The 27994-nt window shown below is 34.5% G+C and overlaps 2 protein-coding genes and 1 long non-coding RNA gene across 4 annotated transcripts; all 3 read left to right on the plus strand.

The window, feature by feature from the left end:
* The first annotated feature begins 2566 nt into the window (after window positions 1–2566).
* LOC123686244 lies at window positions 2567–3920 on the plus strand. The gene is made up of 2 exons (XM_045626263.1): window positions 2567–3560; window positions 3697–3920. Exons 1-2 carry the CDS (start codon window positions 2724–2726, stop codon window positions 3802–3804), a joined length of 945 nt encoding a protein of 314 aa, XP_045482219.1. The 5' UTR covers window positions 2567–2723; the 3' UTR covers window positions 3805–3920.
* LOC123686616 lies at window positions 3810–6268 on the plus strand. Its single transcript, XM_045626851.1, has 2 exons — window positions 3810–4458; window positions 4692–6268. Exons 1-2 carry the CDS (start codon window positions 3810–3812, stop codon window positions 6266–6268), a joined length of 2226 nt encoding a protein of 741 aa, XP_045482807.1.
* Window positions 6269–12184: 5916 nt separating this feature from the next.
* Window positions 12185–13216, plus strand: LOC123685890. Of its 2 annotated transcripts, none has more exons than XR_006748372.1 (4): window positions 12185–12315; window positions 12419–12544; window positions 12600–12838; window positions 12931–13216. It is a non-coding gene; the product is annotated as an uncharacterized LOC123685890 (long non-coding RNA). The 2 variants fall into 2 exon arrangements; XR_006748373.1 differs by having other exon boundaries at window positions 12942–13216.
* The last annotated feature ends 14778 nt before the right edge of the window (window positions 13217–27994 follow it).

The raw sequence follows: 27994 nt of genomic DNA on the forward strand, positions 1-27994 counted from the left end.
AATTATCTCATTATTGAACACTGAAAAAGTGCAAAATTCATTTCAAGATGCAAGTAAAAAAAAATCATTGTTCAAGTTTTACTTCAGTCAGAAGATGTGTTCAATATTTGAAATGACTGCCTCGGTACTAAAATTGTATCAGCCAATACTATTGACCCATGTTAGTGAGTTCGATAACTACACTGACTTGATTTTTTCAAATGTTAACTTTGGATCTGAATCAATGAATAATTTAATTTTTACCAAAATGAAAAGCAATGAATAAATCAGTAGGATAGCATTTTTGAAATGGCCATATAGCACCTATTACTATAACGATTAAAAGATTGGAAACTTTAGTGAACAAATGGGTATCTACATTTTTATACAAATTTGATCATTCGTTCATGACATGGAAATTTTCAATAAATAGTTGCTTTTTACAGTATTTTATACCTTCATTGAATTGCTGGAAAATTGATACCAATTTCGAAAGTGACTGCCATGTATATGGACAAAAATGATTTTTATGGGTTCTGATGAATGATCAAAGGGATACAGGTAACAATTTCATTAATACCAGTCGAGATGTAGTTATCATAGATAAGGGATGATATAGAAATTTCACTAGATAATTGTGATTCAGTGGAGGACAGCTGAATGATGGTTCGCTACGTTATAGAGCAAGCTTGTAGCTCTGGGTTTTACTCAGAAGTAAATTGAACACGGCAATATATATATCATAGTAAATAAAATTTTGACAGATATTAGTTAAAAAAGATCAATAATTGAGCATTGTATTTACATAAAATCAAAAAATAACTTGCTAACTGTTGTTGCATTGTACGTGGATGACTTTTTTGTTTTAACAAATGTTAATGGAAAGTGTTACAGTTTTATATAGTTTAATAGTCAGTTGGCTTTTCAATCATAAAAATATATTATATTAAAGTTTCCATAGTGATAGTAAAAGTTGTTATTCTAAGTTAAACTGTTTTTGTATAAGTCACAGCATTAAAAGTTATTATTAGCCAAAAAATAGTAATTATTAGCCGACGTACAATAACATTTGGTCCTTCGAGCAAAAAACTGCCTAGTCCGTGGAAAAATAGTCAATAAAGTATTCGGGAATAATCATGTCTGTCAGAAGAAGTGGTAGGAAGAATTTGGGAGTACCTCCAGTAAGATTTGGGGATGATAGCCAACCCAAAGCAATATCCGAACCACAAATTATTCATCGACGTGAACCCGAAGAAATTCCAAAAGATCAAGAGGTTTTGAGTGAGAGAAAATCATTATCATCGAAAGCCTTATCGAAGATGACGAGAACCAGCACAATCCGAAGACGAGAACTAGAGATAGAACTTGAAGCCCAACGCCGGATCGTGCAATTGGAGAAGTCACTCATTCTGAAAGAAATTGAACTGAAAAAAGCAGAGTTGAAAGAACGACAAGACTTAGGACATACTGAGTCGTCAGAAGAAAGAAGTGAATGTGGAGATCAAGATACCGACATATGTTACGCCTCTAAATGCAGAACCCAAAATTGGGTTGAGGTTCATTCTTTTGATAATAAAAAACTTGTTTTAAGTTCTAGGTCTGGCAAAGATCCTGAACATCTTTTGGGTAGTGAGACAGGGACAGAAGACAGTGATGGAAAGAAGAAACTACACCAGAAGAATGAGGAGAAGAAGCAGAAGGTGAATTATGAAGAAAAAATTAAAGTAAAACAAGAAGATCGTAACTTATGCAAGTTTTTATCAAGACAGTCCATTCCCAAAGAACTACCAATATTTTCCGGAGATCCAACTGAATGGTTGCAGTTTGTAACAGCCTTCAGGGAAACCACTGAAATATGCGGCTTCAGTGATAGGGAAAATATTGCTAGGCTCCAGAAATGTTTGAGAGGAAAAGCTAAGTTAAGTGTTCAAGCATTATTGAATTTTACCTGTGAAGTAGATAAAATAATAGAAACACTCGAAAAGAGGTATGGAAAGTCGGAGTTCATTATTAATGATTTGATAGCTTCTATTAGAAAGTTTCCGCAATTGCGCGACGATAAATTAGAACCTATATTAGATTTCTCCACAGCAGTTCAGAATCTGTCAGTAACAGTGACAAGTCTCAACTGTCAACAATATTTTTACAATCCACAGCTACTGACTGAACTAGTTTCAAAGTTGTCAACCTCTTTGAAATTGGAATGGGGCAAAAAAGTGAATTGTCTAAATGTCAAAACTGAAAACATTAATATTTCAGATTTTTCTTATTGGTTCGCTGAGATAGCAAATGCAGCATGTTGTGTTCTAAGTTATCCGGAAACTGAAAATGAAAAGAAGAAGAAATACGTATGTGCCGCCAGTGAGGAGAACTCTACCCGCAAATTCAATTGCCTGTTCTGCAAAATGAACAATCATTCGACATATACTTGCAGTAACTTCAAGCAGTTGGATTCAGAGAGAAGATGGGAATGGGTAAAGAAAAATAAAATTTGTTTCTGTTGTTTGCGTAACAATCATCAGATTAGGTTTTGTAGAAAGAAAAAAGTGTGCAACAAAGATGGTTGTGATAAATATATGTGAGAATATATTGCCACAGCACCAATTTCTGAGACTGAAAATGTGAGTTATCATACAAAAGAAACAGAAAAGAAAGTTTTATTGCGCATAGCTCCTGTAATTTTAAAAGGACCTGAAAACGAGGTTCATACATATGCGTTATTCGATGAAGGGTCCACTATTACCATGATAGACAAAGAGTTAGCCTCATTTTTGGGAGCAACAGGTCCAACTGATCCTTTGAGAATGCGCTGGACAAATTCAACTGTTAATGAAGAGAACGATTCTCATAGGATCAACTTAACTATCAAAGGCAAAAATGAAAATAAAGAATTTTTTATGACGAACGTAAGAACTGTCAGCGATCTGAATTTACCAACTCAGACAATTAGTTACGAGAAATTCATGAAAAAATGGAATTATTTGCCACCAATTAACCTTCCAGACTTAATGGATGCGCAACCAAAAATATTAATCGGGCAAGACAATATTCATTTAATAATTGCACGTGAGGTTATAGAGGGTGGAAAAAATTCACCAATATTGTCTCGTACTAAGCTTGGTTGGGTTGTTCATGGCAATATGATGCACCGTGGCCGTGTTGACAATGCATTCATTTTACATGTCGATAGGGATGAAGAATTGCATGAATTAGTTAAAATGTCTTTTAAAATTGATAGCCTTGGAGTGAAGATGGAAGAGAAAATATCAGTAGAAGAAGCTAGAGCAATGAAAATAATGGAAGAAACAGCTAAGAGAGTCGGAAACAGATGGGAGATAGGCCTTCTATGGAAAGAAGATGATGTTAAAATGCCTCAGTCGAGGTCAGCAGCAGAAAATCGTCTCAAAATGATGGAAAAGAAATTAGCCCGGAATCCAGTATTTTCCAAGGAATATTTAAACAAATTGAATGAATATGAATGCAACGGGTTTGCAAGAAAGGTCATAGGTAAGGAAATACAGGATGAAAAATCATGGTATCTACCTCATTTTGGAGTTGTGAATCCCAAAAAGCCTGGAAAGGTAAGATTAGTTTTTGATGCTGCCTCTAAGGTAAATGGTATCAGTTTAAACGAAAAATTATTAAAGGGTCCTGATTTTTTAAATTCCCTACTGGGTGTACTCTTCAAGTTTAGACAAAAGAAAATTGCATTCACAGGAGACATCAAAGACATGTTCCACAGAGTATACATCAGAGAAGAAGATAGAAAATTTCAAAGATTTTTGTGGTGGGGAGAAAATGGACAAACGACGGAATATGAAATGACAGTGATGATTTTCGGAGCAGCTTCTTCTCCAGCTTCTGCACAGTTCATAATGAGAAAAAACGCGAAAGAGTTTGAAGAAGAATTTCCTGAAGCAGCAAGGGTAATTTTAGAACAGCATTATATGGATGATTATTTAGATAGTGTTGATTCTGTAGAAGAGGCATTAGATTTAATAACCGGTGTCGAAGAGGTTCATAAGAGAGGTGGTTTCCAAATAAGAAATTGGACAAGTAACTCCAAAGAAGTTTTAAAGCTGATTCCGACAGAAAAAAGAACAAGGGAATTGAAAGATGTAGAAATAGAGAAAGAGCTTCCAACAGAACGTGTTCTAGGACTTCACTGGAATCCGAATGAAGATTGTTTTTTGTTCAAAGTCGAACCCAAGGAAATTATGGAAATTTTAGAAAAGAAAGCAACAACTACCAAAAGAAAAATGTTGAAAATCGTAATGTCACTTTTTGACCCTCTTGGGTTTCTATGTCACTTCACTGTCAAAGCAAGAATTTTGTTACAAGAAATTTGGAAAATGGGTTCTGGATGGGACGACAAATTAGAACATTCGGTAAATGAAAAATGGCTCAAATGGTTGCAAGATTTAAGAAAAATTGAAGGTTTGAAAATTCCTAGATGCTATTTGGATGATAATACGGAACGTAAAATACAATTGCATACGTTTTGTGATTCCAGTTCGAAAGCATACGCCGCAGTTTCGTATTTTCGAATTTTATCATATCAAAAAATTTATTCCAATATCGTTATGGCAAAATCAAGAGTAAGTCCTCTGAAAACCTTATCTATCCCTAGATTAGAACTTCAAGGAGCAGTACTGGGAGCTCGTTTGGCTAGAACAATAAGAGAAAATCACAGTATTCCTATAAGTCGTCAGTATTTTTGGACGGATTCCCGGACAGTAATCAGTTGGTTGAAATCAGACCCTCGCCATTTGTGAGTCATAGAGTTAATGAAATATTGGATATATCTGAAGAGAATGAATGGAATTGGATTTCAACAAAGGATAATGTAGCAGATGAAGCAACTAGGGATAATATAAATTGTGAATGGTCGGAATTAAGTAGGTGGAACATTGGTCCATCCTTCCTTAGATGCGATGAAGACACGTGGTTCAGAGAAAACGAAATAGAGATAGACAAAGGAGAAAATGAAGAAATGGAAGAATTTTTCAGGGAAATGAAAAAAGAATACGTTGCTCTGACAACGGAAGGAGATAATTTAATTGAGTATATTCCGAAAATTGAAAGGTTTTCATCTTATATTCGACTCATAAGGTCAACTGCCTGGTTGTTGAGAGCTATTCAAGTTTTCAGAGGTACCATAATATCGTTCTCTGAGTTATTACCAGATGAAGTAGACAGAGCTGAAAAATTATGGTTTAAACTTGTACAGGAAGCATGTTTCAGGGAAGAAATTCGAAGTTTAAAGAATAAGAAGCCTGTCGATAAAACGAGTAGACTTTATAAATTATCGCCAATGTTGGATAGTGAAGGAATTGTAAGGATAAACGGAAGAATAGGAGAATCAGAAGATATCTGTTATGAAACAAAATTTCCAATCATTCTTGATAGAAAGCATTATTTTACACGTCTTTTGATCCTTCATTATCATAAAAGAGCCAGTCATCAGGGACAAGAGTTGGTTTTGAATGAGTTACGACAGAAGTTTTGGATTTTACAAGCTCGAGCTGCTGTCAGAAGTGCATGGAACTCTTGCTATAAGTGCAGGAATTTCAGAGCGAAACCCATAGTCCCAGAAATGTCTTCACTCCCAAAATGCAGGGTAAGTGCCTTTGTAAGACCTTTTACTTTTACAGGTATGGACTACTTTGGTCCAATGAATGTCACCATTGGCCGTCGACACGAAAAACGTTATGAGGTTTTATTTACTTGTATGAGTATTCGAGCCATCCACTTGGAGATTGCAAATTCTCTAACTACCGACTCCACCATTATGGCCATCAGAAGAATGATCGGACGAAGAGGTTGTCCTAAGAAAATATTTGCTGATAATGGTACGAATCTGAAGGGAGCCGAGAGAGAAATGAAGAAGGCGTTGCAGGAAATGAACGAAAATCAGATTTTAGCCGAAATGACCACTAAGGGAATCGAGTGGGTAAGGATACCACCGCTTACACCACACATGGGAGGTTGCTGGGAGAGGATGGTGAGATCCGTAAAAACGGCCCTATCAGTCACTCTCAAAGAGAGATCGCCAAAAGAAGAAGTTTTGTCTACACTTCTCATCGAAGCTGAAAATATAGTAAATAGCAGACCCTTAGTCCACGTTCCAATAGATGCCGCAGATGGGGAAGCTTTGACGCCGAACCATTTTCTTATAGGGACTTCAAGTGCTTCTCCACTTCCTTGCCTCTTGTCGGAAAGAGATCTAGTTACGAGAAAGCAGTGGAAGATATCCCAATATTTTTCAGACTGTTTCTGGAAACGTTGAATCAGGGAATATCTTCCAACTCTCACAAGAAGGACGAAATGGCACAAGAAGACGAAAAATTTAGTCGTAGGAGACGTAGTAATGATAATCGATGGTGACTTGCCCAGGAACTGCTGGATGAAAGGGGTGATCGAAGCTGTTTTTGTTGGAAAGGATGGACAAGTCAGAAGCGCCGACGTCAAAACAACACTGGGAACATACAGAAGACCAGCTGTTAAATTATGTCCCCTAGATATTCAATGAAGTTGTTGTTTTATTTATTTTTGGGGGGGAGAATGTTACAGTTTTATATAGTTTAATAGTCAGTTGGCTTTTCAATCATAAAAATATATTATATTAAAGTTTCCATAGTGATAGTAAAAGTTGTTATTCTAAGTTAAACTGTTTTTGTATAAGTCACAGCATTAAAAGTTATTATTAGCCAAAAAATAGTAATTATTAGCCGACGTACAATAACAGAAAGTTTCAAAGAATAGTTACTTTTTAAAGTATTTTATACCTACATTGAATTGCTGGAAAATTGATACGAATTTCAAAAGTAACTGCCATGTTGGAATTCTTCATATACTGAATGATCCTTTGAATTTTATTTCTGTTTTTGACTAGTATTTCAACTGATTTTTTATATGTATATCCTAGTATATATAGTTGAAATTATTCGTATGGAAGATTTCACAACGATTTGACTTATTCATTATAAATTCAACAGCACTGCACTCAAATTCTTTAAAAACGGATTGGTCATTTATATTTTTGCACTCTTCTGTCGTAAAAGTGTATATTTTAGATATTCAAAAAACACATGGAAATTTTTGAATGTCATCTGACTAACTTGGCTTTTTTTCCAGTAATAAAGCCAATTGTGAATTATCTATAAGGAGTTTTTCTATCTGTTTAATACATGATCAGATGAAGCTTCTGTTCTCTTTTGTAGTTCCATCTTCTGTCGCAATAGATTCAAATTCTCACGAAAGAGAATGTAGTTTTATAGTTTGTGGAAAATAAACGAAAAATTCCTGAAATAAAGTAACATTCATATCCAATTGAATGATACAAACACTTAAAACAAACCTGAATTGAGGAAAATGCATTCGATGATATAAATGTTCATTTCCAAATTTTGACAAATATCTATCGAATTTTTGATTCGCCGAAGACTTTGCATTTTATCTGTCGGCATTTATTTAAATATTGAATAACAATTTTGGAAACTGCAAACTTTTTCAAGCACTTTCATATATCGAAATGGAATATGTATTATTAACATGACACTGACAGTCAAATTGTCCACAGATACCACAGAAATATGGGACTTGAAATGTCAAAATAATCCGAAACACCCCGTATACTCGAAAACCGCGAGGAGAATCGAAGGTTTGGGATTTTTGCCGGGATCTCCAGACGATTTTGAGGGGGGTCTTATTCTTGTCATTTTTGCTCTAGATGGTCCCGTTTGGGCTGAGATTTTACGTTTAAAGTTTTTACGTTTTAAGTTTATGTAATGTTGTCTTTGATTGATTAAAATCCAGATGCTTTTTGGTCAAATTTCATCCAGGCTGATATATTGGTTGCTTTCGGCTCGGCTTCAATCAAATCATTCAATGATTCTTTGAAGGTGAAATCGTATTGCACAGGTTTTCTTCCATTAATAATCCAGGTTGTCATGACTTGCCTTCTTCTTTTTTCAAACAGTACTGTGAGAAATACTCAAATAAACTAATCAATGTGTGTTTGAAATTGATACAACTTTTAAGTTTCAAAATTTCTTCGATCAAAACCAATAACACAAACAAACTGAAATCTAACCTCCTGTCAATGACATTTCCAATGCCAACCCGAAATCTGCAATTCAAAATGTTACTGAATGAGCCAGTACCAACTTAATTTCGATTTTACAAAGCCACCCGGGATGTCAATAATTCCTGAATGGACTGTATGTAAGAAAATTAAATTATTTCAATAAATTCTGTTCACAAATATCAATTTGTATAATTATGTGCAATAAAAAGTATGTCAAAATTCGTTGAGTATCATTACTTAAGTAAATATTAAGTTGGGTGCAAAACCTGCACCGAAAATTGTGAAAAAACTGTAATATCAATTACAGTTTTTTCACAATTTTCGGTGCAGGTTTTCATAGGTAATTGCACAAGTGCATCAAAATTACCGATAATTTTGCATGACAGCGTGTTGTCATAAAAACTACATGAAGTCATTTTCATTTTTTCTCCAAAAATGAAAATGACCGAATGCAGTTTTTCAAAGAAAACACGCTGGAATGCGAAATTATCCGGTCATTTTGATGCACGAGTGTAATTCGGGGGAATATTTCCCGAATAAACTGTTACATTACTTATCAAACTGATTTAGAATGGAATTGCCATAGATTCGAACTGTGTAAAATGCATAGAAACTATGCATTTATGAACAGAACAATTATCGCAGTGCTGTTTCGCTTCCTACAATGCAATTATCGTAAGTAATTGCACAAGTGCATCAAAATTACCGATAATTTTGCATGACAGCGTGTTGCCATAAAAACTGCATGAGTTCATTATCATTTTTGGAGAAAGAGCCCAACACCGAAGGTGGAGGGCAAAAAAAAAACAATTTTGCGGTGATCACGATATCTCTGGACCTGATTATCTGAAATGAAAATCGTGAAGGGAATGTATGATCTGATTTGCGTTTGAAAAGAAATACTGTGATTGGAGAAAAATAAGTATAAGATTATTTTTTAGTTTTTCGAAAAGAGAATTTTAAATTTAATTAATTGATTATGTAAAATTGTTATCAGTGAATAGTTTCATGTCAAGGTTATCTACCTCAAATAGTTAACTAAAATATTGGAATACTGCCAAAAGAAAAAGAAAATTCGATTTAAAAAAACTATTCTCTTTTTTGTGAAAATCTCATTTGTTTTGTGATAGGACGTGAATGTTTAATTTATGAATATACATATAAGACTTTTTCAGCTGAATATTTGATTCAAATTATATCGAATTTTGGTTTGCAAAGAGATTTTTCATGAAAAATAAAATTATAAAATTCCATATAAGTTTCCCCTCTCAGATCGGCGTTAAGCATTGAATAATATTCATTATTCCTCGGAAGGTTTCCAATCAATAAAGTTGAAGTACACCAAGCTATGAAATTTTAACAAGATTTATTTTTCAAATTCTTATACAGGATAACAAAAGACGTCAACATTAAAAGTTCTTATAACTAAAGGAACGGAATTTCTTCAATGTAGAAATGGCTGGTAAAACAACGTTTTTCCTACGCAAAAATTTATACGTAGCAGGTCCCTTATAATATATGCTAAGAGCCGTTTTCTTCTCATCAGTCGTCCACAATTTCCGTTTTTGAGATTTGAATTGCATTGCAACTATAGCTCTTGAAAATTCTGGCAAAAGTGTTGTATCTGGCTGCATTTTTCTTGAAACCTGGAGTTTCTTTATTCTTTTTTTAGCTTCAGTCACTTGGGTTTTCAGATTGTTGTTTTTTTCCTCGATTTTTGTAGTTTTTCTTTCAACGATTTGATTTCTTCTTCCATACTTTTCTTCCTTTTTCCGTCCTTAAACTCATCAATAGATGGAAGATCTACCAGATCTGCAATGTAAGAGCTATCTGCAGAAACATTATTCGTTTCTGGTGAAGATGAACGGCTTGTTGAAGGAAAACAGAAATCTCTATTTTGGGGGAGGTAAACCTTCGTAGGGTTTGATGTTGTTTTGCGGGAATTTCCGATATTGCTTGTATTGATCTGATTAAAAATATTTTCAGTTTCTTCAGAATACCTCGAATTTGGTCAATGGGGACATACATAGTTTTTTTGTATTCGTGTGAAATGAGTTTGTTTTCAATGGCTTATGAGAATGCGGATTAGAATGCTCTCGATTGAGTTCTGGCAAAACGAATTTAATATACAAACAATATTTTTGTAATCGTCTGAAATATAGGTATTTTATTATGTGAATACAACAAAATATTGAAAAAATCCTTCTTTCAAAGAAATTGAAATATCTGATAAAATTGTGGAATAATTTCTTGGGGGGATATATAATCAGCAAACATTAAACTTTCGATTACTACTTGCTTTGTTTTTTTTAATCGGTAAAAGACGAAATAAGCATTTCGTATCAATGATTTTCTCGTTCAGTGTACACATAACAAATATGGTATACTGTTGAAAATAATTTCTCGCTCGTTATTTCCAAGTATATCGAGTTTGATTACGGAGCTCCGAATGAAAATTATATAATGAAAATTAATTAATTTGAAATGTAACACCCTACACCATTATATGGTAATTGGGCTTTTTGATAATATATATATAGATATATTAATGATTCATATATTAGATATACAAAAAATAACTCTCGGTTTGTTGGCACCCTCCGCTCCGCGTCGGGAGACAACATAACTTCGTGCTAAAATCTAATACTTTTTCCCTTGTATAATACACAATTTTTTTCTGTGACAGGAAAAACGACGATTTCATAGTGAAAAAAATATAACTTTTCACGAAATTTATCCGGCAAAAAAGTGACTACTTTTTTCCCGGATATATAATCTTTACACTCACTTTTTTCCCCGGAAAAAAAGTAATTTCGAGAAAGTTATATTTTGTTACCTGTCAACAGAGATAGAATGTCTAATTTTTTTCCCGTGCCAAATTTTTTTTTATTTCTGTTTGAAGGTAGGACGACGAAGCTTTTAAAACAATATTATGACCAAAAATACGATTCGAACAATAGCTCTACCCTCAGAGTAAGAAGTAAACAGTTTACTTCTTACTCTGAGGCTCTACCCTTTTTCATGCAGCTAGCCGGCATGCGGCAAGGGTAATAAAAATTTATTGTGGCCAAGATAATTTCTTCCGATGCCTGCTCGACGACAGGAAGATGAATAAAGATTGAACAAGAAACGCACTAGAGACATCTGTTGTTCACCATACCCAAAAATTAATACTCGTCTGAATTTTCAACATTGCACATAGGCAACCCATCATGTTGGGCCTCTTCCGGAGTGGCGCCCTCTAACGATATTGCCCAATATCCTCCAATGATATTTGAACCGAAGTAACTAACTATCTTCTCCTTAAACAATGATAGAAACTATGCATCTATGAACAGAACAATTATCGCAGTGCAGTTTCGCTTCCTACAATGCAATTATCGCTGTAATTTTCGATAATTGTTCTCCATATACATAGAATTTTTGACAGGAGGGAAATATTCATTCAAATTGTGAGTTGTTTCGAATTATGAAATAATAAGGAGCCAAATGCGCAGAATCAACATCATTAGTTCCATTCCCTGCCCATAAGGTCGCCACAATCACGCTTATTTATTTTACCGTTGAGTCGTCACTCTTTCCCTCCTTTCTCTATGATCTGTGCTTATAGTTTATCTATGTTTTGATCATATGATTTTGACGTTGACCCAACTAGCTCCATCTCTCTCTTTTATATGCGGCATGCATAGACCTAATAGCTGCTTTCCAGTCAGGTGCGTGTCACCCCGGGGCTCGGCGCACTAGAGCTTAGAGCCCTTGCTATGAGTGGAACGTGCCAAAACGAAACTGTCAAATTCAACGTAAACAAACCAGCGTTCAACAGCTTTCTCGTACTTTATGCGAAGTAACGGTCTTCTTTCTCTCTCACACCTGTCAGGGCTCGAAGCCCCGCAAATGCGGGGGGTGCTTCAGGGGAAAGGGGAAGGTAACGCGAGGGCTCGACGCCCTGTTTACTGGAACACTACAAGTGCGCTTCGGTACGCTCCGGAGCTGTACCGAGGAGCTCCTGACGTTGGCTGGAAAGCACCTAATATCAAATGGACAGGCCCTTAGAGAGAAATTCTGGCATGCCGCATATGAAAGAGAGAGATGGAGCTAGATGAGTCAACGTCAAAATCATATGATCAAAACATTAAACTCACATTCAGAAAATCGCTAATTTTTCTCTCATTCTGAATTGAACACATAGTTAATCTGATTGATTCGATTTGTAAAAGTGTTGAACATTCTAATAAAAGGAATTAGCGGTAAGTATTCCGTGAAATCTTTATCGGATTCCAAAAAGTTCATGAAACTTATTGAAAGGCCGATTTCATCTTGAAAATTAATCGAAAGCTCATGTTTTTCTAGAATCCATCTGCTATTGCGAAATTCAAAGCACCAAAAGAACTAATTTTCAAATAAAATGCCTCACACTCGTGCAGCCTTCAATTGTACAGCGAGATTAGAAAAAAGCCAAAAGTTGAAATTTCATTCGTAAGTATTTATATCTTTTAATACCCTCTGAATAAATACATAAAGGAAATATCAGTTCACAGTTTTCCAAAGGATGACAAATTAAGGGAACAGTGGATGAAAGCTGAAGAAGAATTGATTTCAACCCTTTTTCCTTGTTGAAAATATGCAGCAACCGTTTTCATCAACATGATTTAAATATTCATGGTACAAAAACTCTGAAAAAAGATGTTATTCCTTCAGTTTTCAGTTTCTCCAATTATATGCCTGAGAGATTAAATTATGGAGATAAATGTCTTGAAGATAATATTGAAGGTACATTAATATTTTATTTTTTATGGATGTGAAATATCTATTTATTTTCCGTCCCTTATTTTATTAATTCATATAAATAATTATTGCAAAAGAAATTGAACAGGACCAGCCAGAGACAAAACAGCAAGAGATGGGGCAACCAGAGACGGTACAACTGTTTATAATATCAAAATCCTCTGCTGCTGCCATGGAAGATTTTCCCCCCAGATTGAATACTAATATTAGAAATACTAGAAATTAGAAACCTGGGAATGAGGATTTCCAAGAATGGAACACTAGACGAAGTAATATCTGAGAGAAACATCCAAAGAAAACCAATAATCTCAATGTTAAATAGGATATTATCGATTGAAAACATAAATGTAAATAATAAGAAAATAATTCACTCAATAGTTAGGAAATAATAACATACAGCTCTGAAGTGGACAGCAGCTGGAAAATCTGAAAGAGCCATGATACCAAATGATACAGTATATATATATTCTTTTAAAAAGAGCAATACAAAATATTAATTTCAAACAATCAAGCATATGTGTCGATGAATCTCAGTATTAGCAGAGGAAATATAACGGGGCATCATACATTTCAACGTATGATACAAGAGAACAGATGAAAACCTCAGCAAAAACTCTGTCTCCCCGTATCGGTGTAGTGACTGGTTTGTGTAAACGTTTACAGAATAAGCTGACATAATTTATATTGAAGGACTTCCTTTTCAACCAAAACAAAATTTTCTTTATCCTCTCTTTTCGGTTGACGACTCTATAATTTCCAATTGGATCCTAAAACAAACAAAAAAAGAAGCAGAAAGGAGTACTAAATATTAGTTTTCATTATATCGATTTGAAGTTAACTACCCATTCTAAAAAAGAATCTGAAACTGAATGAATAGCTTGGAAACCATCATGAAATTTATAAATCGGACAATCATTCACCAAGTGGTCAATGGTCTCTTCTACACCACACTCACATAGTGGGCTATCAATAGAATGAAAATAAGACATGAAATTATTGATCTTAAGAACACAACAGTTGGTTTGGTACAGACAAGTCCATAAATACTTGTGATACTAGGTATGATTTAAACAATAATAATGTGAGTTTGAATTCAAGAAAAACCAAATTTAAAGCTCAAATAGTTTGAAATTTTCAGTTTTTTAGATTGCCATACTAAATGAGGAACATATTCTATGCCGCGGCTTAAAAATTCATCTTTAGAGAAGCTCATTCACTGGAAGGCTGAAAATGGGTATCTGGAATTGTTATTTAGTTGAAAATTACTTTTAACGTATGAGAACAACAACTTATAACGTTATGATATGTATTTTTCAGGAAAAATGAATGTATCATTACTGATCCTTGGAGAGATAAGGAGAAGAAGATCCATAAATTTCAAGATTTGGAGGAGTTTAGAACTAAGAAGAGGTAGAGCTCAATCCTGATATTTTTCAATATCCTGGATATTAAATGATTGGAAGAGTGAATATCCTCCTTAGTGGAAAGTGAAAAATCCGACTCGAAGATGATCTTCCACATGCGCTGATAGGCTAAGTCGGACCATTTTTTCAAATCATTTATTGTAATAATGTATTTTGAACAGTTTTTTTTCATTGCCTGTATTATCTGGAAACAATTTTCTGAAAGATTTTACAATTTTCAACTTGATAAGTGACTTGAACTAAATTAGTTGGAAGTAATACAAAATTGAAGAATGAAATGTAATAGACATAACTGATTCTATTCAAACGATAAAATTGTTTGTAAAAATGATTTTTCATTCTACCATAATTAATATTTGTACCTACTTAGAATTTTGGTTGTCGAGAGCCAAAGTAATAAAATATAACAACACAAATAGGTGATTACTAAGCAGTATACTTTCATTTTGAATCTTTAAATGGTTATATTTAAGAATTAGTCTATATTGAATTGAATATTCCAACCAAACATTTGAAAGAATGACCATCTTCACTCAATAATAACATAACGATTTTCACTTGATAAAAATATATGAAAATTATTCTCATTTTAAGTTGCGATATAATAAAAAATATATTTTTTTTACTATCTCAATAGAAAACTTCATTTTCGCCCCTAAAGAAGGAAGGAAAAATGTTTTCCTCTCGGCAGGAGTAAAAGTACCATTTTCCTCCCTGACTGATAAAAATGACGACCTTAAAAGTATTAGAAAAGACTATATACATACCTAAGGAAAAAATAATAATAATAAAAATATTATTTATAATAACTTTTTCCATAAATTCTCAAACAAAAATTAAACTTTTGATAGTCGAAAATAGATAAATATAAGACAAATTTCAAGCAATTCTAACCCTCGTTTACATTGCTAGAATTCCATTACATTAAAATAACAATGAGTTTCATTCAGAATAAAAGAAAAATTCAAGATTTTCCAAACGTAAGTCCAATGTTTTGGTCATATGATTTTGACATTGACCCATCTAGCTGCATCTCTCTCTTTCATATTCAGCCTGCCGCGAACTCTTCGTGAAAGTCTCGTTAGATTTGACTAGTTTGATTCTGTTGTTAAGATTAAGAAAATTATAGTTATTCCTGGCAAGTTATATATTATGTATGGACATTGTAATAATTTTAACATTTAAGACTCACATTGATTAGCCCTGAAGAAGGACAAGTTATTGTCCGAAAGCTTGGCTGAAGCAATATAGAGCTAAAATTGTTCAAGTTTGACTACACACCCGATAACCATTCTGTTTCAAATTATAAATTGTTAGTTGAGATTTACAAGTAGTTCTCGTTAGGGCCTGTCCATGTGATATCAGGTCTATGGCGGCATGCCAGAATTTCTCTCTAAGGGCCTGTCCATTTGATATAGATCCTATGCCCAGTACCAATTTAATTTCGATTTTTCACAGCCACCCGGGATGTCAGATATAATCCATAGACAAAGGTAAACTCTGTGGATAAAATCGTTTTGCTCATTGAACTAATAATACATGGAAGGAGTCTATGCTTCTATTTTGGTGTAAGGAATGGAAACGCGCATTAGAGAAAAATAGAGCTAATACGCATTGCACTAGTTTGACAAAGATGAACAATCGGAGACCACGTGATACGGGGCAAAACATCGGGTTTTTGAACCGGAGTTACGGTCGCCACCAGTGACGGCTCGTCAGGGTCGGCAGGGTCGGCCGGGCCGACCCAAAAATTATCGGGAAATAGAAAATAGTTCTAGATATTCAATTCATTCAAACTCAATCGGAGTTATCGATTTCGATATCCAAATTCCCTCGGTAATGAATATTTCCACTCAGAACAGGAAAATATCACTTATACCGGCCAATATTTTCTTTCGGACCCACCTAATATTCGATTTCCAAAGCATCCAGCGTTGTTATTCCCTTTCATAAATTGTTACAAACCACAATCGTAAATGTTTACTTTTCGTAACATCACCCCAAACAAGTTATTCCAGAATTGTACGTAACACCGTAACATTAGGTCTGAAATGTAACACAAATGTTACAATTATAGAATTGCAACTCCTGGAATTTCACTGAAAGCATCTCATCACGTTAGGTCGGCCAAGAGCCGATGGCGGAACCAGCGCTACCGAGAGCGCTACGTAAAGGAAAAGATACTACGACATACGCCCGGAATACATCCACTCAGTAGAACGGCACAACAACTCGATGTTAGGTCGCTTCCCAATACACAGGGTCGGCTGGCCGGTTATCCTATTGCAGAGCGTCAAGCAGCAACTTTTCACAGTTTATTTCAAATATTTGATAATTAAATGAATGGTTAATTATGAGACATTATGTCTTAATCAGAAAAGAACTTATTTATGCCGTTCGATAGTAGCTATTGATTTTCAGATCATGAAAATATAATTAATATATTCAAATGAATGGTTGATTATGGGATATAACGTCTTAATCAGAAAAAACTTATTTATGCCGTTCGATAGTAGTTAGGTATTGATTTTCTGATCATGTACTGGGACAATGCTATCTTCGGCAATTCAAATATGCTGAATGGTATTACGGAATTCATTTTCTCAAATAATATTGTTTCCGATGTTCCTGAATTATATAAGTTATTTTGTATGATTTTGTCCCTGCCTTCAACATCCGCGTCAGTAGAAAGAAGTTTTTCAGCGCTCAAAAGAATAAAATCTTTTAGTAGGAACATGATGTCTCAAGACCGTTTGAATAACCTGGCACTGATATCAATCGAAAGAGGTTTAGTTAAAGAACTAGCCAGAGGAAACATTTTTTTCGAGAAAATAATTGATGACTTCGCGACAAAGAAAGATCGTCGAATTGATTTGATCTATAAAAATGAATAAAGGGTACGCAAGCTCATACATTTTCGACCAGAATACATGCGGTCATTTCCACAATATTTTTTGTGGTCTTTATAAGATTTTTTTATATTTTATACATTTATTTATATGTTTTCGTGAGAGGTTTTCTCTATGTTTATTCAAATATATATTTTATGTTGATAATTGAATATTTTATTATTTCTGTTTTTTCAAGAGTTTCATTTTATTTCAGTTTTCATTGATTTGAGAACTACATTTTTATATTGGGTTATAATAGGGCTATTCTAGGTGAGGTTTCCCATTAAAAACAAAAAACCAACTTGGGTGACGTGGAAATCTATTTGTTTATATATATTTATTTATATTGTTATAAATATGATGAGGGGTGTGGGAAAATTTATATATACATATATATATATATATGTGTGGCCGACCCACATCTCGAGGGCACGAGCCGTCACTGGTCGCCACAGGATAATTTGTAATTTTTGAATATCATAGGTACTTTAGGAGAATTAAATCATGATATTCATATTAAGACTTCCTAATTCGATAATTCCACATTACTACTTCTGCAATATTGCTTAAAATTATCGATTTATTCATTAAAATTCCTCTTGGTAAAATACAAATTTGGACAAAATATTTGTTTTAGATTGGAAACGTCGATTTTTTCAGATTGGAAACGTTAAATTAAAATTAACAAGCTGTTGGTAAATGCGAGTAAAAATCAATTAAAAAAAACTCGCTTAAAACAATTGTTAACATAATGAATGAATATTGTAGGAAAGTGAAGGGATTTGAAAAAAAATATAAATTCAACAGAATTAATTTAATGAAGATTTAAAAAATTAATACATCAGATTTTGAAATTTAATATATTGAAAATTTTGAAATATTAGTTATTGTCCTTTGAAAAGAATTAATTTTGTGTACTTTTGTCGAATATGCTCTTCATTTTCAAGAGTAGATTTGTTTTTGTGATGTATTCTTAAAGTAATAATAATAATTTTTATTTTGAGGAGTAACCCGAATACATAAATAATCAAATTATTAAAAATTTTTATGTCAAAAATCAAGAATCGGCGAGCGCTATGCTAGTCTCTCCCATAAATACTCTTCCACTGAATATGGTTCTAGGTCCATCAGCAACATATGGACTTCTTTTTTAAACCTATTATTAGGACCAGCTATTTTTATTTTATCTGGCAATCTGTTGAACAACTTTAAACAGCTATACAGGGCAGTCTTTTTCGTCATTGTTAGGTGATGGATTGGGTATGAATAGTTGTTTGTTCTAGTTCCATAAACATTTTGGGGTCCATACTCCGTAAAAAGTTCCCTATTCTTATAGAAGAACATCAAGCATTCCTGGATGTACACTCCACTTAGGGTCAGGATTTTTGCTCTTCTAAAATGCCCTCTGCATGACTCTCTGTATCCTATTCCTGCCATGATTCTAATGACCCGTTTTTACACAACAAAGATTTGTTCATTGTCTCTGCTATTTCCATAAAAAAACTATCTCATAGCGGAAGACTGATTCGAAGTTAACATGGTATATCATTTTAATCGTTGTTTCATCTACATATCTCCTCAGGATACGTACCTATGCAGTAGCTTACCTTATTCAATTTCTTAATAGTCCCCTCAACGTAGCAGTTGCAGTTCAGACAGCAATCAAGAGTCATACCCAAAAAATTGGTGCTAGTAAAGTACACTTTCAAGATAGAGCCTTTTATTATCACTAGGTTCATTTTGATCTTCCATAGTTTTCATAGGTCTTTTTCTATGAGATCTAGGTAAGGAAGTCTTCTTTTTCAAATGTTCCGGAAAATTAATATATTGAGGGAATGGATCCTTCACTGAGTTTCATCTGTCCAAAATTACGCACAATATCACTGTCAATAAAATGTTTACTGCATAACGTAGTGAATTTTGATGGCTGGAATTTTTTTTATTCTTAGCTAACACCCACTGAGATCTCAATTTTGAATCACTGAGAAATCTGTAGAATTAGGAATGTAAGTACTGCATAATATACAGGGTGTTTCCTAAACATGCGGCAAAAATTCAGGGGGTTGTTCCTTGGACTATTCTAAGAATATTTTGTCCTTTGATGATTTTTGAAAAACATATTTGTTTCGAAGATATAGGGGAAACAAAATTTCAGATAATAACATTTAATTATGAAAAATTACATGAAAATTCAACTCAACCTACAAAAACCATAAATGAAATGCATGTCAGTCATCTCGGTGTTTGTATAGCGATTCATAATAATCAAAGATAAAATGTTAATTGCTAATACATCACAAAACGAATTCAAATGAAAACCGTGTTTAATCTGTATTCCTTTACCATCTGCACTTATCAATTTTTAGTCAAAAAACTGGCCGTTTTTAGTAATTGGAATGTTGTTAAACAAATTTGAAAATAAATTGTACCTACTTAGTAAACACAGTGCGGTACGCATTTTCATTTAAACTATTATTAATTTTAAAAATATGAAAAATGTTGTTCGCCCTGTATCTTCGAAACAAAGAGGTTTTTCAAAAATCATCCAAGGACAAAACATGCTTAAAATAGTCCAAGGAACAACCCCCTGAATTTTTGCCGCATGTTTAGGAAACACCCTGTATTTACGTATTATTGTTGAAATATTTACCCAGTACATAAGTAATATAAGTTGTCTTGTAGTATTTCTATGCGCGGCATGCGCAGATGTATATTTATTCTGTGTAATTGTTAGATAGGCCATGTGCAAGCTATGCTCGCTCCTTTCTCTTGTTGACCGTTGTTGAAGAGTATTATTGTATATTTGTCAGTGTGTTTACTACACAGTTATTTCCTATATTTTATTAAAGACTTTTAATTATTAAACAGTGCGTTTAATTTATAACAGGTTATGGGCCCAGGTGCGTTCTCATCGCGTGCAATCTAGACTTTTTATAATAGTTTATCGGTCGGGAACGTTCCACTACGTAAGTACATTTATATATATATTGTGAAATAGTGTTGTGAAACAGACGAACAATAATTCAAGATGGCAGCAGTTAATTATTTCGCCAGTGTGCCAAAGCTAAACGGACGCGAAAATTACCAGGAATGGGTATTCGCCATTGAGAACGTACTAGTACTCGAAGGGCTGGATAAGTGCGTTGATGGCAGTGAATTGGACTCCGTTCTATTAGCCAAAGCAAAGGCAAAATTAATATTGGCAATGGAACCATCGCTTTACACCCACGTGAGAGATACAAAAACTCCTAAAGAAGTATGGACGAAACTTAAAAATCTGTACGACGATAGCGGTTTCACCAGATAGATCGGGCTTTTAAGGACTTTAATATCAGCCAGATTGGAGAACCATGATTCTATGGAGAGTTACATAACTCAAGTCGTCGAAACATCGCAAAAGTTGAAAAGAACGGGCTTCAACATTGATGATGAATGGGTCGGATCATTACTCTTGGCAGGCTTACCCCCGAAATATTCACCGATGATTATGGCTGTTGAACACTCTGGTATTAAAATAACAACAGATGCCATTAAATCGAAATTGCTCGATATGCACGCAGATGGCGGTAGCCAGGGGCATGGAGAAGCGTTTTCTGCTAAAAGTAACGCACGAAAAGGGAAACAGTTCCAGAGATGGTCCAGAGATGGCGGAAGAAGCAGCGATTCGAACAGTAGGTCGTACGTCAATGAGAATAACCAAAGATTTGAGAATAACGTAAACAAAAAGGATCGTAGTAATATCACATGCTTCAAATGTAAGGAAAAAGGACATTATGTGTCGCAGTGTCTAAACAAAAAGGTAACTTACGCTTTGAGTGCCGTGTTTGCTAATGGTTCTTTTAGCAACACTGACTGGTATATTGATAGCGGTGCCAGTTTTCACCTTACAGCAAGTGATAACGATCTCATTGACAAACGGAAGCCAGAATTAAGAGAAATATTATGTGCGAATGAGGCAAAACTTGCAGTCAAAAGTGCAGGTGATGTCAGAATGGAAACTATGGTGAGAGGAAAAAGTGTTAATGTACTTTTACAAAACGTACACTTCATTCCAGGACTAACCACGAATCTGGTCTCTGTTAGCCAATTAATTAGAAACGGAGCCAGAGTAAATTTCCATGACACAGGATGTGAAATTTTTAATAAAAATAACGTTCTTGTTGGAGTAGCTGATTTGAAGAACAATGTATACAAGCTGAGATTGAATAACAAGAATTCAACAGCATTGTTGGCCGCTCCAATGGTTACACCAGATCTATGGCACAGGAGACTAGGGCACATCAACTCTGATTTCTTAATAAAAATGCCAGAAGTAGTTGAAGGTATGCCACCGTTCAAACTTGGAGAAAAAATACAGAAATCTAATTGTGAGGTATGTTGCGAGGCAAAACAAAATAGATTACCGTTCCCAGCAAAAGGAAGTAGAACCAGTGACGTATTGGAGATTATTCATAGTGATGTCTGTGGACCTCATGAAAAATTATCTATAGGAGGCTCAAGGTATTTTCTCACATTCATAGATGATTACTCAAGAATGTGTTTCATCTATTTTTTAAAATCGAAGGATGAAGTTTCAGAGAAGTTTCACCAGTTCAGATGCCTAGTAGAAAAACAGAGGAATAAACGAATAAAAATTCTGAGAACAGACAATGGAGGGGAGTACATTGGTAGAGATTTCCAAAATTATCTCAAAAACAATGGTATTGTTCATCAAAGGACAAACAGTTATACTCCAGAGCAGAATGGTATGGCAGAGAGGTTCAATAGGACGATTGTAGAAAGAGCAAGATGTTTACTCTTCGACCAAAACCTAGGTAAGCAATTTTGGGCTGAAGCGAGTAAAACTGCTTGCCACCTAATCAATCGTTCAGTTACCTCTAGTATTTCAAAAACTCCATATGAAATGTGGCACAACAAAAAGCCAGACATTAGTAGCATACGAGTATTTGGAAGTACCGCAATGTCTCATGTTCCAAAAGAGAATAGGCAGAAATGGGATAAAAAGGCCGTCAAATGCATCCTTGTAGGATTTGATGATCACACCAAAGGATACCGACTTTATAACCCAAACAGCCGAAAAATTTTCATCAGTCGAGATGTCACAATAATGGAGAACATAAAGAAGAGTGTTGCTCTAAACATCGAAGAACCAGTTCAAGAGGTGACAGATTCAGTGGGGGTCTCCGCATCAAAAATGGAAGATTTCAAAGAAAATGGTCAACCAACAGATGAACTGGACGACAGTGAATCTGAAACTACTTCAGGTATATCAAACGATCAACCTAGAAGATCTCAAAGACAGAGAAAAAAAAAAGTGGATCCAGACTTCGTAACATATGCATGTGGTGGACATAACAGTGCAATAGGTAATCCGAAATCTGTTTCAGAGGCTTTATCCAGTCCTGATAGTATTTTTTGGAAAAGTGCCATCGAAGAGGAACTACAGTCTTTTGAAGAGAATCAGTTATGGGAATTAGTTGAAACGGAGAGAGATGTCACTGTTGTCGATTCAAGATGGGTTTTTAAGAGGAAGTCCAGTGCTGATGGAGAAGTGAAATATCGAGCAAGGTTAGTCGCAAAGGGATTTACACAAAAGTATGGAATTGATTACAATGAGACTTTCTCTCCTGTAGTCAGATATTCCACTCTTAGAATTTTATTTGCATTAACAGTCAAATTAAATTTAGACATAAGGCATTTAGACATAAAAACAGCCTTTCTAAATGGAAATTTGTCAGAAAAAGTTTTTATGAAAATACCTGAAGGTTTTATATGCTCAGAATCTGATAAATGTAAAGTTTTGAAGCTTAATAAGGCAATTTATGGTCTTAAGCAGTCAGCTAAGTATTTGATTGATTCGGTCTTCACTTGATGGAAATTCATTTTAAATAAATAATAATACACTGCTGATTTCCACAAAATTTATTGATGTTTAAATGACGACAATTGTTTCGCTACACTGTAGCTTTTTCAAGTCGGGTGCTGAACAGTTCAGCACCCGACTTGAAAAAGCTACAGTGTAGCGAAACAATTGTCGTCATTTAAACATCAATAAATTTTGTGGAAATCAGCAGTGTATTATTATTTATTTAGTCAGCTAAGTGTTGGAATGATAGAATTAATTCAGTATTATTAGAATTGGGATATACTAAATCTCAATATGAACCTTGTCTTTTTTCCAAAAAGGTTGAAAATAGCTTTATCTACTCCTATTGAATTATATATTCATTATTCAACTGCTTTTGAGCAATTAATAGTATCTATTAACAAACACCGTGAGTTATAATAACTCACTGCCATAACTCACTATAATAAATAGGAAAATATGGATCTGTGCTTCTATACTTCTCTGCTTCTATTCGATTGGCCGAAAGGGAACATTCCATTATTGTTATTGAGGGGAGGAATGTCCGAGGGGATGTCACTTTAATAATTTTGACGTTTTCAAATTAAGTTGATATCTAATTATTGTGAATGTTTTGCTGAAAGCGATTAATTCAGATGATGAAGATGAAATATTATATAGGCATACATGTCCAAAAGACAAACAGCTAATGTTACCATACAGAATTACTTGACCAAAAAATTATAAAGGAGTTTGAAAACATTTTCAAGATTGGTGTAGCAGTAAGATCATTAAGTCATCGTTTACAGGGAATGTTTTTTGATATATTTTAATGCATTTTTATAGGCAACTATTAAGGTTTTTCAATAAAGTTGTCGTACTCTGTACTGTATTCGAGCTAGCCGAAACTAGTTCGATTGTGATTGGTGACACTAAGTTTCCATCTCTCTTGTACGGGATCGAGCACATATGTTTATTTCCCCTTCCTTCTGTCTATATTCTAAGTCTGTATTTTTTTCTTAGTATTTATTGATGAAGTCGTAGATAAAGTTGCTTAATTCGTCTTTTAAATTATTAGTTTCCATTACATCATTGGAAAAAATGAAAAAATCATCCACATATAAAGTTATGACTATAATAGTATATTATTCAACTTGCGGTAATGGTCATAACTCACTTGATGAATTACAGCACTCGCCTGCGGCTCGTGCTGCAAACTTCATCTGCGTGAGTTATGACCTACATTACCGCTCGTTGAATAATATACTATTATAGTCATAACTTTATATGTGGATGATTTTTTCATTTTTTCCAATGATGTAATGGAAACTAATAATTTAAAAGACGAATTAAGCAAAATATTCAAAGTAAAAGATTTGGGTGTTGTCAGAGAATGTTATGAATGTTAATTATGATAAGGAACAGGGTATTTTAACATTGAATCAGGAATCTTACATTGACCAAATTTTGAATGAATTTAATATGTCAGAATGTAATATTATAAAAACACCTATGGAATGCAATATTAGTCTAGAAAATGGTGATCAAGATCAACTTTCCATGTACCCTTATCAGAATTTAATAGGGAGTCTTATGTATTTGGCAGTTATAGCTAGGCCAGACATTGCATTTAGTGTAAGCTACTTGAGCCAATTCAATCGGTCATATAGTCAACTACATTGGAAGCATGCTAAACGCATATTAAAATATTTAAAGGGTACTAAACACTATTGCTTGCGATTTTCAAAGGAAAACATGGAACTAGTAGGCTTTGTAGATGCCGATTGGGGCAACAATTCTATTGATAGGAAATCATACACAGGGTATGCTTTCAAATTTTGTGGTTCCGTGGTTTCCTGGCAAAGTTGCAAACAAAAAACAGTTGCGCTTTCTAGTACCGAGGCAGAGTACATGGCTATCTCTGAAGCGGTAAAGGAGGCTATTTATTTAAAAGGTTTATTGTACGAGCTAATGGGAACAGCTCTTTGTGTGAATTTGTTCAGTGATAATCAAGGTGCAATTAAATTATCTGCGAATGATACCTATCATAAAAGGTCAAAGCATATTGACATCAGACATCATTTTGTTCGACAAGTTATTGCAGAAAAGCAAATTGTATTGAAACATTTACCGACACATGAAATGCCAGCTGATATTTTAACGAATATTTCCCTCCTGTCAGAAATTCTATGTATCTGGAGAACAATTATCGAAAATTACAGCGATAATTGCATTGTAGGAAGCGAAACTGCACTGCGATAATTGTCCTGTTCATAGATGCATAGTTTCTATGCATCTTACACAGTTCGAATCTATGGCAATTCCATTCTACATCAGTTTGACAAGTGAGGTAACAGTTTATTCGGGAAATATTCCCCCGAATTACACTCGTGCATCAAAATGACCGGATAATTTCACATTCCAGCGTGTTTTCTTTGAAAAACTGCATTCGGTCATTTTCATTTTTGGAGAAAGAGCCCTCCACCTTCGGTGTCGGGCTCTTTCTCCAAAAATGAAAATGAACTCATGCAGTTTTTATGACAACACGCTGTCATGCAAAATTATCGGTAATTTTGATGCACTTGTGCAATTACTTACGAAAAGTTTACCTGCTGTTAAACATAATTATTTTTCAAAAATGTTGGGCATTCATGATATGTAGTAGTTCTTAAGTTTCATCATATGATTTTGTTTTTATTTGTACTGTGTAAGTGGGGGTGTCGAAATATTTACCCAGTACATAAGTAATATAAGTTGTCTTGTAGTATTTCTATGCGCGGCATGCGCAGTTGTATATTTATTCTGTGTAATTGTTAGATAGGCCATGTGCAAGCCATGCTCGCTCCTTTCTCTTGTTGGCCGTTGTTGAAGAGTATTATTGTATATTTGTCAGTGTGTTCACTACACAGTTATTTCCTATATTTTATTAAAGACTTTTAATTATTAAACAGTGCGTTTAATTTATAACAATTATTTCTGCGAAAGTACTTACGAGAAAAAACATATTCCACTACCTTTCTTGAACCTTTCCGTACAATTATATACAGAACAGGATTTAACCATGATGAAAAATAAAAAATATGATCCTACTAATCTTAAATTGTTGCAAGGAATTAATTCAACTTCAACACTTCTTACGGAACAAAATATGCTCATCATCAGTGATATTTAGCCACTCCAGTGATATTTAGCCACTCCGTTGCTTTTTAGCCAACGTCAGGAGCTCCTCGGTACAGCTCCGAAGCGTACCGAAGCGCACTTGTAGTGTTCCAGTAAACAGGGCGTCGAGCCCTCGCGTTACCTTCCCCTTTCCCCTGAAGCACCCCCCGCATTTGCGGGGCTTCGAGCCCTGACAGGTGTGAGAGAGAAAGAAGACCGTTACTTCGCATAAAATACGAGACAGCTGTAGAACGCTGGTTTGTTTACGTTGAATTTGACAGTTTCGTTTTGGCGCGTTCCACTCATAGCAAGGGCTCGAAGCTCTAGTGCGCCGAGCCCCGGGTTGACACGCACCTGACTGGAAAGCAGCTAATGTTTTGCCCCTTTACAGCTGATTATTGTCCATCTCATTCACGTTACCGTAAGTCTCTCTCTAGACTCCTTCCATGGTTTTATTAATTCTATGGTTTTGCTAGGTCGAAAACGTCCGACGAAAAAGATCGACATCTAATTGATCAGATTTCTTTGCCGAACGCTCCAGATGTGTATTCCCCTCAATCTGGATGTAATAAACGAACGGTCCGAGGTGATAACCGAACGCGCTTAATAATTCCTGAATGGACTATACGTGTCTCTTCCATTTCTCTATTCAAAGCGCGTTCGGTTATTACCTCGGACCGCTCGGATTTGTCTGAACCGTTCGTTTATTACATCCAGGTTGAGGGGAATACACATCTGGAGCGTTCGGCAAAGATATCTGATCAATCAGATCTTTTTCGTCGGACGTTTTCGATCTAGCAAAACGATTTTATCCACAGAGTTTACCTTTGTCTATGGATTATTGGATTTTATCTGTCTTTGATGTTTGTTTATTTATAAAATTAACATTTCGTCGTAGTTTGTATTGAAAAATTTCAATACCTATGTTGTTATACTTCTATAATTGGATATTAAATAAAATTATGGGTATGGAATGCAGATAACAAATGAAAAGGCAGTGTGTATATTTTTGGAATGAGATATCTGGTGGTGACTTTGGACAATATCATTAGTAAGACTTTGGGGACAGAGAATTTTTTCGTGTAATTATATAAAGCGTTGTGCATGTTCAGTTTATTCAGAAGAGCGATGGACATTCAAGCTAGGGATATGAAGAAAAAGGCCAAGCTTTTAAAAAAGCTGACCATGTTTACAATATATGAAGTGGACTGGTTTCATTACTTCTAAATAAATGAGACAGACTTCAGTGAATTTTCCACCTTATTATATCGAAATTATGTAATGGATGAAGCAGAAGAAATTTACTCCTTCAAGGGTATCGACTGGGACATCAGTGTCCCAGAAGTATTTTATAAATGTCCTGTTCGGCAATAAATATACCCAGCATGGAATCAATTGGGAATATAAAGCCAGATCAGTGTATTCAAGGTACGATATCTATATTTGTGTCAACTAATAGTTTATTATCATACGCAAGTTTCAGAGAAAAAAAGACCATTTCAGGAAGAGGACTTGAAGTTTGTCAGTTGGACCCGAGGCTTGTTGCTTTTCTGAATGGTGTTATTTTCAAGAATGGGGAGTCAGTGAAATTATTGGAAATCAAATGTCTATTCATTGGTAAGTTTCTAGTAAGTTATAGAGATTATTTTTATAATTGTTTATAATTTCAGGTCAAATTATTTCTGCTGAAAATACTGAGCAAATATTTGAGAAGAGGAAAAGCCAGCTAATTTGAAAGAATGAATAAACATTATGCTAGAGTCTGATTAAGTATGGCAATTATGAATTTGAAAAATTGCGACTCTATATTGTTCTCATCTGG

This window comes from Harmonia axyridis, chromosome X (genome assembly GCF_914767665.1).
Source record: "Harmonia axyridis chromosome X, icHarAxyr1.1, whole genome shotgun sequence".
NCBI classification, from domain to species: Eukaryota; Metazoa; Arthropoda; class Insecta; order Coleoptera; family Coccinellidae; genus Harmonia; species Harmonia axyridis.

Excerpts from the sequence above, each read along its gene's own strand:
- LOC123686244 (XM_045626263.1), top strand. The coding sequence starts at position 2,724 with ATGATAGACAAAGAGTTAGCCTCATTTTTGGGAGCAACAGGTCCAACT. Across the intron at positions 3,561-3,696 it reads ATCCCAAAAAGCCTGGAAAG|GAGACATCAAAGACATGTTC; the intron begins GTAAGATTAGTT and ends TTGCATTCACAG.
- LOC123686616 (XM_045626851.1), top strand. The coding sequence starts at position 3,810 with ATGATTTTCGGAGCAGCTTCTTCTCCAGCTTCTGCACAGTTCATAATG. Across the intron at positions 4,459-4,691 it reads TTTGGATGATAATACGGAAC|TATTTTTGGACGGATTCCCG; the intron begins GTAAAATACAAT and ends ATAAGTCGTCAG.